A 13,933-nucleotide genomic window follows, 5' to 3' on the forward strand; every position below is an offset into this window, starting at 1 on the left:
TCTTGTGTACTCACTAGTTAACATGTGGTACAGTGTCTTCCATTGACTTATGTAATGGATATTAATTGGTTATGGTTTGTGATTAAGAGCAAGCAGACAGTATTATCAAGGCTAGTATGTTTGAGAGTTATTCAAGGTTGTATTTTTGTTCTGTTATCTGGAATATTCTACCCAATCTTGTCATCTTTCCAAAGTGCTCTCATGTTCTTTGTACAGTTGTGGAAGAGAGGCATTTCTTCCCTCTAATTGCCATTCAGATTGGCAGATACTGTGTGAGCTCCTCACCAGAGCACTTAGCCAATGACCACATAATTGCTGAACGTGTAGAGGAGTGTTGCTGAGTACGTAGGGGGTCTCATCTGAATTTTCCCCATGTTACCCTTCTGATTATGCCTTATATGTGTTACCTCTGTTTTGCTCTTCTGAGGTGGTACAAGTCAGAAGCAAAATAGGGGCTGATCTTACATTCACAGGGACATCTCCTCTTCTGCTGTTTATAGTTGAATGGGAAAGTAATTTCTGAATTGCAGGTTGGAGAAGGTGGTTCATTTCATACTAATTTTGTAATAATATTTTCTTGCAATATTTTTGTTAATTTGTCTTTTTAAGGTGGATGATACTCTCAAGATTGCTGAGGCTCTTCTATTTGACTTGTCTGGATTTCGGTCTTTCCATCGAAGTGCTGAAGATCTGTTAGACCAGTTTAAACTGTATGAACAAGAACAATTTGATGACTGGTCCAGGGATATTCAGTCTGGTTTGTCTGATTCCAGGTCTGGTTTGTGGTAAGTATCGATACACTAAACAGTGAAGTCGGTGCAAGAATCTTGTTTCTTATGTTAATAATCTAAGTGGCAAGATGGAATTAATTTTCTCTGTTCTCTCCTTTCTCCAAACTTGCTGTTGCTCCTTACAACATTTTTTGTTAGTTTTTGATTAACTTTTAAGTCATTAAAGTTGGAGCTTTGAAGATAATTAGTTGATTATCCCCCCCATGCCCCCCGTTGCTTCTCGTGTGTTTCTCAGGTCTGCAGATTTTCATTTTAAAATTCAGCTTTCCTCTCCCATATGTTTTGCTACTGGTATTCATATGTGTTTTTCTACCTTTTTATGTATGCCATTTAACTCTTTCCCTTCCTACCATGAACCTAAAATATGACAGGTGCTCCAGGCCAAAAAAAGAGTTCTGTAGTCGGCTGATTTTGGAAAATGTTCACACTTTTACCACTGCAGCTCTGGTGGAATTCCACTATGTATGATAGCATGCTGGGGGACTGAGGCCTCTGAAAAGAATCCTGTTCAACTTTATTCAACCCACTGTATCCTATTTGGCAATGAAATCTTCTGACTCCTGCTTTTTTTCTGGGCTAAACCCTTATTGCTCCATAGAATTGGTGTGTTTTAGAATATATTTCAGGATATGCTGGTATGTAGAAAGTACTTTTGAAGATTAGTTTCAAATAAAGGCAAAAAAAATCACCATTCGAAATTTTTGATAGGCTTTATGTTATAGGAAAGTTGGGGTTAAATCATTATTCTAAGCCACTTTAAAGTATCTACTTTTTATTAGGCTTTCTTATATGCATTGTTAGGTGGGTAAAATAAATTTGTTCTTTGCTTTTCAGTAGCTTACTTTCTAAGACCCAAGTTTCTTAATTGTGAAAGTGATCTGAAGGAATAAGTATTATGTAAAACTGATCCTGAAAGAGAAGTCATGAAAATATAGTAGTTTTTGAGTAATTTGGCTCAATATTTTCACGATCATCCTGACTCGAGTGCCCTGATTTAAAAATTGCTATTGTAGCATTTACAGGAGACACTAAGGACAGTCCTTTGCTAAACAAAGAGTAGAGGGAATGAAACATTTGAATATCTCTACTCCTCCCATTTTGATGTTCTTTATCATCAATCCTTTAACAAAAGTATCAAAGAACCAAGTTGACAGACTCAATATATAAGAGTACCCTTTTGAAAAAGAATATCAAGCCTTTTCTCTCTGTGGTATGATGCCAGTTTTGAGTCTTAGCTGAAGACTAAGAGATTGATTTTGTTATCAGAAATGACTTGGTTGGAATATTAATGTAATGATAGATTTTTGGATATTGTAGTTTATTACCAAGATCTAAATTGTGAGGTACTATATGAAGAAAAGATTGCTTGAAAACTATAATTACAGAAAAGTTGTAAAAATTATTGCATTTTTCATCTGTTCAAAGAGTGAGAATGTGAATATTAAAAAGTAATTTTATTTTGTAGTATCGAGGCTAATAGTCGAATTATGGAATTGGATCCTAATGATGGATCATTAAAAGTACATTATTCAGATCGCTTGGTGATTCTTCTGAGAGAAGTTCGTCAGCTTTCTGCACTTGGCTTTGTTATTCCTGCCAAAATACAGCAAATTGCAAACATTGCACAGAAATTCTGCAAGCAAGCAATTATTCTTAAACAAGTATGACATTATATTTTTGAATATATGACTATCCTGAGTTTATTACATTAGAATATTTTAAGGGCTTTGTTTTCTAAATTTGATTTTTTTGGGGGGAGGCTAATGGAATAGCATCAGTATGTCTTTGGAAATTATGGTTTGCTAAATGACTACATTACAAAATTTACTTTGCAAACCTTTAGAGGAATTCATTAATTTGTGGTATTTATTATTCATTCTAAAAGCATTTGGAAAGATAGAATGTTATTTCTTTTTTTTCCCTTTTTCTTTCATATTACATGCATGGATCTTAAAGGAGCTTCTAATCAAAGGGTCCTCTGTCCTTTGCTTGTCTTCGAGAGTCAGATTCTTAGAGAGTTAGCAGGCTGATGGGCTGGTTGTTAGCTTTGGTCATTTCCTAGGTCTTCTGGCTCAGCACTTTGCCATCACATCGTTTTCCTGTTTAGAACCAACTCTTATGGCCACATTGTCTATCTCCTTAGCACAGAAACCAGGCCTAATCATACTGTAGCTAACCTGACGGACTGTGGCCCCCACTACCTATACCCTGAATTCTGAATGTACCTCCATGCACTGGTATCTCTTCCCTTGTTTTTATTTTTTATTTTTTTTTGGGGGGGGTTATTTATTCATGAGAGACAGAGAAAAGCAGAGACATAGGCAGCTGGAGAAGCAGGCTCCCTGTGGGGAGTCTAATATGGAATTTGATCCCTGGACCCCAGGATCATGCCCTGAGCCAGCAGATACTCAACCACTGAGCCACCCAGTCACCCTTCTGTTCCCTCTTATTAGAAAACTCTAAGTCATCCTTTGATTCCCCACTCATAAGTCCCTGTCTTTATTGTGTCTTTCTTTAGTTGTTTACTCCCCATTCTGTATGCAATGTGCAAATTAGTTTTGAACACTTTTATGGAGTATTGGATATTTTTTGTCTTTTCTCCCACTTAATAGATCTTAGTGGGGCAGGAATAGTTTCTGAGAGGCACATACTTGGACTCTCCTTGATTCCTTCAGCAGGAATCTCTTGAGCACCTACAGTGCCATGCACAGCATAGTGAAGAAATAAACATGAAGATACTGTCATCTTTTGGCATGCGGTTCTCAGCCTCAGTGCTGTAGACATTTTAGACCAGTTTTTTTTGTTTGTTTTTGATTTTTGTTTTTTAGAAGTTCAGTATAACACCCAGTGCTCATCCCCATCAAGTGCCGCCCTCAGTGCCCATCGCCAAGTTACCCCTACCCCCCGCCCACCTCCCCTTCTGCAACCCTTTGTTCCCAGAGCTAGGAGTCTCTCATGCTTTGTCTCCCTTTCTAATTTTTCCCACTCAGTTCCTTTATAATCCCTTTCACTATTTCTTATATTCCCTGTATGAGTGAAACCATATGATGATTGTCCTTCTCCAATTGATTTACTTCACTCAGCATAATACCCTCCAGTTCCATCCACATCGAAGCAAATGGTGAGTATTCATCCTTTCTGATGGTTGAGTAATATTCCATTATATATATAGACCACATCTTCTTTATCCATTCATCTTTCGATGGACACCGAGGCTCCTTCCACAGTTTGGCCAATGTGGACATTGCTGCTATAAACATTGAGGTGCAGGTGTCTTGGCTTTTCACTGCATCCGTATCTTTGGGGTAAATCCCCAACAGTGCAATTGCTGGGTCATAGGGCAGATCTATTTTTAACTCTTTGAGGAACCTCCACACAGTTTTCCAGAGTGGCTGCACCAGTTCACATTCCCACCAACAGTGCAAGAGGGTTCCCCTTTCTCCACATCCTCTCCAACATTTGTGGTTTCCTGTCTTGTTAATTTTCACCATTTTCCTGGTGTGAGGTGGTATCTCATTGTGATTTTGATTTGTATTTCCCTGATGGCAAGTGATGTGGAGCATTTTCTCATGTGCTTGTTGACCATGTCTGTGTCGTCTTTGGTGAAATGTCTGTTCATGTCTTTTGCCCACTTCATGATTGGATTGTTTGTTTCTTTGCTGTTGAGGTTTAATGAGTTCTTTATAGATCTTGGATACTAGCCCTTTATCTGATAGGTCATTTGCAACTATCTTCTCCCATCCTGTAGGTTGTCTTTTAGTTTTGTGGACTGTTTCTTTTGCTGTGCAGAAGCTTTTTATCCCGATTAAGTCCCAGTAGTTCATTTTGCTTTTATTTCTTTTGCCTTCATAGATGTATCTTGCAAGAAGTTGCTGTGGCCGAGTTCAAAAAGGGTGTTGCCTGTGTTCTCCTCTAGGATTTTGATGGATTTTTGTCTCGCATTTAGATCTTTCATCCATTTTGAGTATATCTTTGTGTATGGTGTAAGAGAATGGTCTAGTTTCATTCTTTTGCACGTGGGGGTCCAATTTTCCCAGCATCATTTATTGAAGAGACTGTTCTTTTTCTAGTGGATATTCTTTCCTGCTTTGTCAAATATTAGTTGACCATAGAGTTGAGGGCCCATTTCTGGGTTCTTTATCCTGTTCCATTTATCGAGGTGTCTATTTTTGTGCCAGGACCATACTGTCTTGATGATCACAGCTTTGTAACCCAGCTTGAAATCTGGCATTTGATGCTCTCGGCATTGGTTTTCTTTTTCAACATTTCCTGGCTATTCAGGGTCTTTTCTGATTCAACAAAGATCTTAAGATTATTTGTTCCAACTCTGTGGAGAAGGAACAGATGTTTTTGGTGGGGAATGTCCTGTGGATTGTGGATGTTTAGCAGTACCGCTGGCAAGTTGCACCTGTCTAGTTCTGACAATCAAGTGTCTCCAGCCGTCAAATGTCCCCTTGGGTGCAAATAACTGTGGTTGAGAATCCTTGGTCTAGTGGGACAGAGCAAACTAAACACTGAGTTCTCATTAAATATCAAGGCCTCTGGTAGATATTTATGAAATTACATAAATAGGTTACTTTGTTATTTCACTTCACCCTCCATTTCTCACTGATCTAATTGGGGATCAGATTTGTAACATAGTTTTTCTGGTGCCATACAGCTAATAAGTTATGAAGCTGGGATTTGATTCCAAATCTGACTCCAGAGCCCATGTTTATTCCATTACAGTTTATGTATTGGTGACATATATTTGAAAACTTGACAAAATATTTATTTATTTATTTATTTATTTATTTATTTATTTATTTATTTATTTTTGACAAAATATTTAATATGAGTATTTAATTGGAGACTTTTGGAACGTCATGTGAAAGCATAGGGGTGGGAGTTTTCAGTTATTTCTTGGTGATGGTAGAGGCAGCATTGATAAATCTTTACAGAGGAATGCTGTTTGGTATGAGTCTGGAAGAGTATACATATGTTTTCTCAGGACCACAAAGGGTAGGGTGGGGTGAGCATTTCATAAAGAGGGGCTGCATCTTCGAAAGCAAAGAGGCTTGCTCACTTTTGTGTCTTGTGTATTTAGTATAACACAATAGGAGCTCAAATGATGAACGGATGGTCATAGAGTATTTGCATATCTCCAGGGAAATATATTTATGTACACCTTTACTTATGAGCAGGTATGTAACTGGAGTAGGGAGTGTGAAGCAGGAGTTGATTAGATCATAGCACGGCCAGATTGCTGTAATAATAATATGTATTCTAGTTTTCTTGATTAGGCTTTATCTTGGACTGTTGTGGTGCAGAATAAGTACAATATTCTCCACCAAATAAAGCATATTTTTATACGTACTAGTGGAAAGAAGTGAACGCTCTATAAAATTGGGAATTTATTTTCTTTGAGAGAGAGAGAGGGAGGGTAAGGGCAGAGGGAGAGGGGGAGAGAGAATTTTAGGCAGGCTCCACACCCAGCATGTGAGCCTGACACAGGGCTTGATCTCACAATCCTGAGACAATGACTTGATGTGAAATCAAGAATTGGACACTAAACTGAATGAGATACCCAGGCACCCCAGTTAGGAAATATTTTTTTAAGCACAAATTTTGGGCCAGGAATTTTGTGAGGTGCTGGGGATACAAAAATGAAAAAATAGTCTTTATAAATTCCTAAGACTCACACCATGGTGTCCACTTGATCTGCTTCCCTGAAATTTTCCTTTTCCCCCAACAGAGTTGACAGTGTCCTTTTTTGCTCATTATTCTACCTTGTAGGTATCTTTGTTTTTGTTTTTGTTTAATTTCAAGTCAATTAGCCAACAGATAGTACATCATTGGTTTCAGATGTAGAATTTAGTGATTCATCAGTTGCATGTAACACTCAGTGTTCATCCCATCACCCAGTTACCCTGTCCCTCCAGCAACCCTCAGTTTGTTCCCAGGTATCTCTGTTACTTTGATTCATTGATTAATTTTAATAATATTTAGTGCCTTCTATTTGCTAGACACTATTCCTGAAGCTGTCATTCTTATTTGGGAGATAGAGAGCAAACACATAGGTAGGTAGTTTTAGGAAGTGATAAGGACTTTGAAGAAAAAGAAAACCAAAAAAAAGATTGTGACAAAGCCTGCTGCTCTATACAGAGTGGTCAGGGTTGGCCTGGGTGATAGGTAAAATTTGAGAAGAGGTTTGACACAGTGACAAAAGAACCATGCAGGATTCTGGAGAAAGACTGCTGTCTGCAGAGCAAACAGATTTCATGCCGTGTTCCTAAGGGAAGAGAAGCAGCAAGGAGGCCAGCATGGCTGCAGTGCACTGAGGGTTTGTGGCTGGGCTAAAGGCCAATTTATGTAAAATGTTTGTGCTGGGGTAGGGCCATGGGTCTTGGATTTGGATTTTATTTTTGAGTATATTGGGGAGCCTTTGGAAGGTTTTAGGTAAGAGTTTTGGGATTTTAGATTTTTTTCTCAAATGTACTGCGAAGTCATTTGAAAGTCCTTGAGTAGGCACAGGTGTATGGTATGATTTATGTTTAAGGAATAAGGACCACTCTGGCTTCTTTGAATACTTTGAAGAGATGATAGGAAGCCATGACTGGAAACAGGCCATTTAGGGGACTGGTCTTGTCAAGAGATGAGGTGCTTGGACGGGTGTGGGATGGGTGGAGGTGGGCGAGATGGCTGGATTTAATATAGGTTTAAAAGTATAGTCAGTAGATGCCATTGATGTGAGATGTGAGAGAAAAGTTATGGACAACTCAAAGATTTTTTTGGTCTGAGAAATGGGTTAAATACATGTTCTGTACTGAAGAAGGAAAGAGCAGGTTTGGAGAGTTGCAAGAATGAAGAAGAGTTCAGTGTTTAGCATTTAACATGCTTTTACTGGTTTCCTCTATTTCTCTTGAGACTGTGAACTTCTTGATTGTAGGGACTGTGTTTTATGATCTTTGTTTAATCAGCCCCTAGGGCATGACTTGGCAGATTATAGGAACTCAACATGTAATTGTTGATTGCATATACTAATACATGCATAAATGCTCTATTAGAGATGAAAACTATTTTTTTTGTTAAATCTTAGCATGAGAAGGGTTATTTCCATTCAAATAATTAAAAATTAAAACAAATGAAAAATTGTTATTATTGATTATTGCTAATTATACTTTTACTTTGTAGGTGGCACATTTTTATAATTCTATTGATCAGCAAATGATTCAAAGCCAGAGACCAATGATGCTACAATCTGCATTAGCATTTGAACAGATAATTAAGGTAAATGGACTTTTTATGTTATAATTAGATACCCTGCCACTTACCATTGATCTAAAGTTTTGTTTTGTTCCCCAATGACTTCCTTTACTCTTAACAAGTAACATTTTCCCATCTGTAGATTTAAATAGTTATAGTGTTTCACACAGAGTTTGATCAATTGATTTAGTATCTATAGTATATGGTTGGTATGCTATTTACTAACTCACTGAGGTGTGAGGTCTTGATATACCAGAGTCTTAAGTGCTTTTTCATCATCTGATTTTATAATTTAGTGTTTGTTTTTTATCTGTGCTTGTTTCAATACACACACATATGGCATTAGAAAAACCTACAATACTTTTTAAACTGTTACTGTGTGACTGGTGGGTTTTGAAATCTACAGTGTTAGTCTGAACAGACATAAAATATTTAAAAAGGAAGTAGAAGAGGAATTTGTCCTTTTCTTATTTTATTTGGAAGTGGATTGCTAGTTGTGATTTTCCTCAAGACCACCAGGTTTGGGATGCCTGGGTCGCTCAGTGGTTGAGCGCCTGCCTTTGGCCCAAGGCATGATCCTGGAGTTCTGGAGTTCTGGGATCGAGTCCCGCGTCGGGCTCCCTGCATGGAGCCTGCTTCTCCCTCTGCCTGTGTCTCTGCCTCTCTCTCTGTCTCTTTGTATCTCTCATGAATAAATAAATTAAAAAAATCTTAAAAAAAAAAAAAAAAGACCCCCAGGTTCTCTGATTTTCTGGGAGGACTGATAGGACTCTGGGTATAGTTTACTCACAGCTGATTGATATATGATTTGTAACAGCAAGAAGCTTCAGAGCAGAGTTAGCACAGGGCATGAGAGTGAGGTCCCAGGGAAAGCAGGTGTGAGCTTTCAGGAGTCCTTCCAGTGGAGTTCCACAGGGCATCCTTCACTCCCCCAGCAGAAGCTGTCTTACGTGTGAAGTGTTGTCTCCCCAGGAAGACCATCGGGGGCCTTGGTGCTCAGACACTCACCGGGGGTTAGTCATGTAGGTGTCTTGTGCCTGCTCTGTACTAAAATTCCAGGTTCCCAGGAGGATATCAGGTGTTCAGCATAAGCCATGTTGTTTGGGTACAGTGAACCAGTCTTAAAGGTGAGGGTGATGGGAAGCCACCATGCTGCAGGTGTTCAGGTGTCAGGTAAGGGTCCTTCTTTGGATCGGGCCTTTTGAGGGATAGCATGCAGACTGGTTCCACTAACTGTTCTGCACGCTAGTTCTCAGACTTCAAATTTATTAGAAGTCAGATAATTCCTATTATTAACTTTTTTATTGCCAAAACTCAATATGAATTTATAATGGAAAATTTAAAGAATTCTGGTAAACAAAAAGGAAAAAAAGTTTTAAAATTGTACCACCAAGGGATGGCCATTCTTAATAGTGGGTGAATATCCTGTAAGCTTTTTTTTCTGGGATATTTGCAAGTATACTTCTGAAAATGGGATAATATTTTATTATTTTTCACCTTATAATATTTAATTGTATACCTTTAAACTCTTTTTCTCTAATAAATCTATTCAAAGTAACCTCTCGATTTTTCCATGAGAAATCAAGTTGTGAGAAGTAAATAATCTGTTTAGCATGTGTTAAATGAGACAGAAGAGTAGATAAGGAACCAAGATGGAAGGAGAAGGAATAGGGAGGCTCTTTCTAATCTCCTGGCTGCTAACTGGAGTAGAGATCACGGATTCCAGTTTAACTGATTTTATAATCTCAGGGAATACAGCAGTAACTGGTGCATGGTAATGACAAGGTCATTGCTTTTTAAGCTATCCCACAGGATTCTGTTGGAGGTATTATCCTCGCTTCACTCATTTTCGGCTGTTGATTGAGGCTCTCCATATTCTAGGCCTTGTTGCTGGCCCTACATCTGCTGAGAGCTGACTGCTGTAGCCCCCTTCTCACTCCATTTCTGTGTACTTGCTCTGAGGATGTAGACTCCTCTGTACTCACATGGGACTCACATAGTTTTTGCTTCAATCATCTGATTTAAAAAATTCTTGAGAAGGATTGTTTACTTTCCTCACCCCAGTGTTTTTGCAATTCTTACCCAGAGGACTGCCTGTAGCTGTGCTTTCAGATCAGGTTTGCTGCAGATACATTCTCCCTCCTTTTCTTTGTCTGAGAGTTGTTCTTCCCCCTCTCTCCTGGAGGATATTTCTGGCAGGTACACAATCTATGGTTCACAGGTTTTTTTTTTTTTTGCACTTGAGGGATGGGGTTCTGCTTGCTTCTGGCTGTCGCGGCCTCAGCTGAGAACCTGCCCTTTGAGTGTCTTGTCCTCTGTGTGTAGGGTGATGTTTCTGACAGGATGAATGCCCTGTGGGGCCAGAGGAGAGGCTGGCTGGGCCTTGCAGGTAGCAGCACACTGATGAGAACAGAGCATTGCCAATGAGCAGAGAGGCAGGTCAGGGCCCACTCTTACCACCTCAGCTCTGTGCTGAGCCTACCAGTGTGGCTCAGGGGGGAGGCACCATCCAACTCCTCCATTGCTGCAAAGCAGGGGTGCAGGCTCAGCTGGTCTTTCGTTACCCTGGCAGGGGACGTGGAGCACTGCCTGCTTTTGACAAGTGCTGGACAGAAGCTCAGCTGTCTGGTACAACACAGACTGCAGAGCGCTGTTTTTCCCCTCGGTGTTGGCAAGAATAGGGTGGGTATTGCTAAAAAGATTGGATTTTGTTAGGCTGCTGTTTTCCTCGCCTGGTCATTAGCTAGAGGGAACAGGCTTCTTCTGGAGGTTTGTCTGTGTGCGTGTGCACGTGTGTGTGTGTGTGCGCGTGTGTGTTTTCCTGAAGGGGGCTACAGGGTGGCGGCTTCCAGATGTGAGGGCGATGTTAGGGAAGCCTGCCAGCCTCTGCTCAGTCTGCCTTTTTGCTTCTCTCTTCCTTCCTTCTGAGTGTGCTATGTCATCAGATGGTTTTGCTCTCAGAGGGAGAACTTGGAAGGGATGGGGCTATCCAGTTTGCAAGACTGCCTTACCATTTGTAAAATGGAAAAATTACTATATGCTTTTTTATTGCAGATGAGTGTTAGGGGTAATTGGACTTAAGATTTTGAATGTGGAACCTTTAGGAAAAGACAGATGCATTTAAATGTTAAACGATGTTTGTTATACCTTAGAATTCGAAAGCAGGAAGTGGGGGAAAGTCACAAATTACTTGGGATAATCCTAAAGAATTAGAAGGCTACATCCAAAAACTCCAAAATGCTGCTCAACGACTTGCCACTGAAAATAGGAAACTGAGGAAATGGCACACTATATTTTGTGAGAAGGTACGTTTTATTTATAAAGTTGGATAAGCTATGACTAGTATTGCTTAAGTCGTAATTGGGATATATAAATACTTCTTATTTGGAAGTCAGTTATCTACCAGACTTAAAGTTGCAGAAGTAGAGCAGACTTGACACTTGCCTTCGCCTTCGTCTGTTGTCAACCACTTGTGTTTCCATAGTACGCTTGTCAAAACTAGGGAATCGATGGCTTTGAATTTTCCAGCTTTTCTGCTGCTCTCCATTTCCTTCTCCATGATCCTGCCCAGTATCCTGCCTTGCATGAAGTTTTGGAGGCTCTGCAGGCACGTCCTCCTCAGGCTTTCCTTCTGTTTCACCACTTTGTTATAGATAGTTGTTTGTAGAAGTCTCTCGCTATGGGTGTACGTGGTGTTTTCTCATTATTAGAGGGAGGTGATACAGTTTGGACAGAGATGCCTCGGCACTGCCGTTCTGCCTTTGCCACGGCCTTATTCAGGAATTCATGTGTCTTCTAGGTTGAGTTAATATCATCACTTGGTTACAGTGGAGTCTTTCAGGTTTTTCCACTGAAAAGTTAGTTTTTTCTGGGGCTCCTTTGAGACTATCATACTTTAATTTTTAACAGGTGGTAGTTCTTATGAATATTGATCTGCTGAGGCAGCAACAGCGCTGGAAAGATGGATTACAAGAATTGAGAACTGGCTTAGCCAGTGTAGAAGCACAGGTAAAGTATGTCCACTTGGGGTCTACACTTTGAGTATGACCTTTGCAGAAGGTGAATATACACATTGATGGAAAGTTCGTGAAGGTAAATCTTTAATAAATTCCTAATAAATTTAGAATTTTACTGAATTACATAGACCACACATTGGCAATGCTGTTACATTTAAAAGTATAAAAACAAAAAAAAGTATAAAAACGAGTTTCCATACATCTTAAGGAATGCCAGATTTCTCAGTTCAGACTTGGTAGTTGCTGCGAGTTGGTGCTTAAATTTTATCATTCCTTAGTTTTCTTGTAGGTGATTGTGATATCTGTAGAACACAAAGCTGAGCTTAGGCAGAAGCCTATTAATTGAAATAACTCCATATGTTTTCCCCATTTTGGGGTGAAATTTCAGTTCTATACATATTTTGATATGTATATGAAAGTGGCTACCACAGAGCCTGCTACATGGGTGCTGGTGGGGTCTCAGTGGAATGTGAGCTACCTATTATGTACATGCACTTGTCAGATCTTGAAGAAAAAAATAAAAAATGTTAGAAACAATGTATTTCTGGTTATATGGAAAAATAGAATGTGTAAACTCTCCGGAGCATACTCCTATTTTAAGTATATTATTTTTAAAAAAAAGTGCAGTAGAGTATCTCTAGAGTGAAAAGGGGAGAGAAGAGCTCTTTACTTGATGGAATTTTGGAAAGAGGATTAATAAGTTCATGAAATAAACCAGTTTCTGTTAGTTTTTCTTTTTTTTTAGCATCATAAAGTCCATATGTAAAATCTATTTGACATTAACTCGATCTCTTAAATTATGCTGATCTTTCAGAGTACTATTTATAAGCATGAAAATGAGAGAATTTCGTATATGACTCCATATGAATTGTATAAGTAGCAACTAAGGAATTTCATGTTTTAAGATGTTTAAAATGAGGATTTTTTTTGCATATGATTTTATGTGATATAAGAGCTTGAAATGAAAACTCTATTGTACTACCTAGATTTTTAAATACAAACTGTGAATAAAACCTATCAGGGCTTCCAGGCCAGCGAGATGCATGCATGGAAACAGCACTGGAATCATCAGCTGTACAAAGCTCTGGAGCACCAGTACCAGATGGGTTTGGAAGCACTCAATGAGAACCTGCCGGAAATAAACATAGACTTAATGTACAAGTAAGGTTTTTTAGACCCAATTTAATTCTCAGTCTATATTTTTCTAATTCATATTTTGAAGTTATTTATTTGTTTTCAGACAAGGACGATTACAATTCAGGCCTCCTTTTGAAGAAATCCGGGCTAAATATTATAGAGAAATGAAGAGGTTCATCGGCATTCCTAATCAGTTTAAGGGAGTGGGTGAGGCAGGAGAGGAGTCTATTTTTTCTGTTATGATTGATAGAAATGCAAGTGGATTTTTGACTATTTTCAGCAAAGCTGAAGATCTGTTCAGGAGATTATCAGCGGTTTTACATCAACATAAGGTATGGAACATGTAATTTCTTTTTTTTTTTTTTTTTAATAATAAGTTTATTTTTTATTGGTGTTCAATTTGCCAACATACAGAATAACACCCAGTGCTCATCCCATCAAGTGCCCCCCTCAGTGCCCATCACCCATTCACCCCCAACCCCCACCCTCCTCCCCTTCTACCACCCCTAGTTCGTTTCCCAGAGTTAGGAGTCTTTATGTTCTGTCTCCCTTTCTGATATTTCCCACACATTTCTTCTCCCTTCCCTTATATTCCCTTTCACTATTATTTATATTCCCCAAATGAATGAGAACATACAAGGTTTGTCCTTTTCCGATTGACTTACTTCACTCAGCATAATACCCTCCAGTTCCATCCACGTTGAAGCAAATGGTGGGTATTTGTCGTTTCTAATGACTGAGTAA

General features: G+C 39.0%; 1 protein-coding gene across 9 annotated transcripts in view; it reads left to right on the top strand.

Annotated features, from left to right (window-relative positions):
- Positions 1–13,933, top strand: part of DYNC2H1 (dynein cytoplasmic 2 heavy chain 1) — a 339,457-nt gene that overhangs the window by 11,892 nt on the left and 313,632 nt on the right. For 8 of the 9 annotated variants that reach the window (XR_013376718.1, XM_077893274.1, XM_077893273.1 and 5 more), the window contains exons 11-17: positions 610–785; positions 2,257–2,452; positions 7,965–8,060; positions 11,189–11,341; positions 11,946–12,044; positions 13,074–13,213; positions 13,293–13,521. Coding sequence is in view for 8 of the 9 variants with exons in the window: in XM_077893274.1 (XP_077749400.1) it covers positions 610–785; positions 2,257–2,452; positions 7,965–8,060; positions 11,189–11,341; positions 11,946–12,044; positions 13,074–13,213; positions 13,293–13,521 (1,089 nt within the window). In the remaining variant the exon portion in view is untranslated. The remainder of the gene's footprint in view (positions 1–609; positions 786–2,256; positions 2,453–7,964; positions 8,061–11,188; positions 11,342–11,945; positions 12,045–13,073; positions 13,214–13,292; positions 13,522–13,933) is intronic. The other variant, XM_077893268.1, reaches the window with a different exon arrangement.

The sequence above is a fragment of the Canis aureus genome, chromosome 3, assembly GCF_053574225.1.
Source record: "Canis aureus isolate CA01 chromosome 3, VMU_Caureus_v.1.0, whole genome shotgun sequence".
NCBI classification, from domain to species: domain Eukaryota; kingdom Metazoa; phylum Chordata; class Mammalia; order Carnivora; family Canidae; genus Canis; species Canis aureus.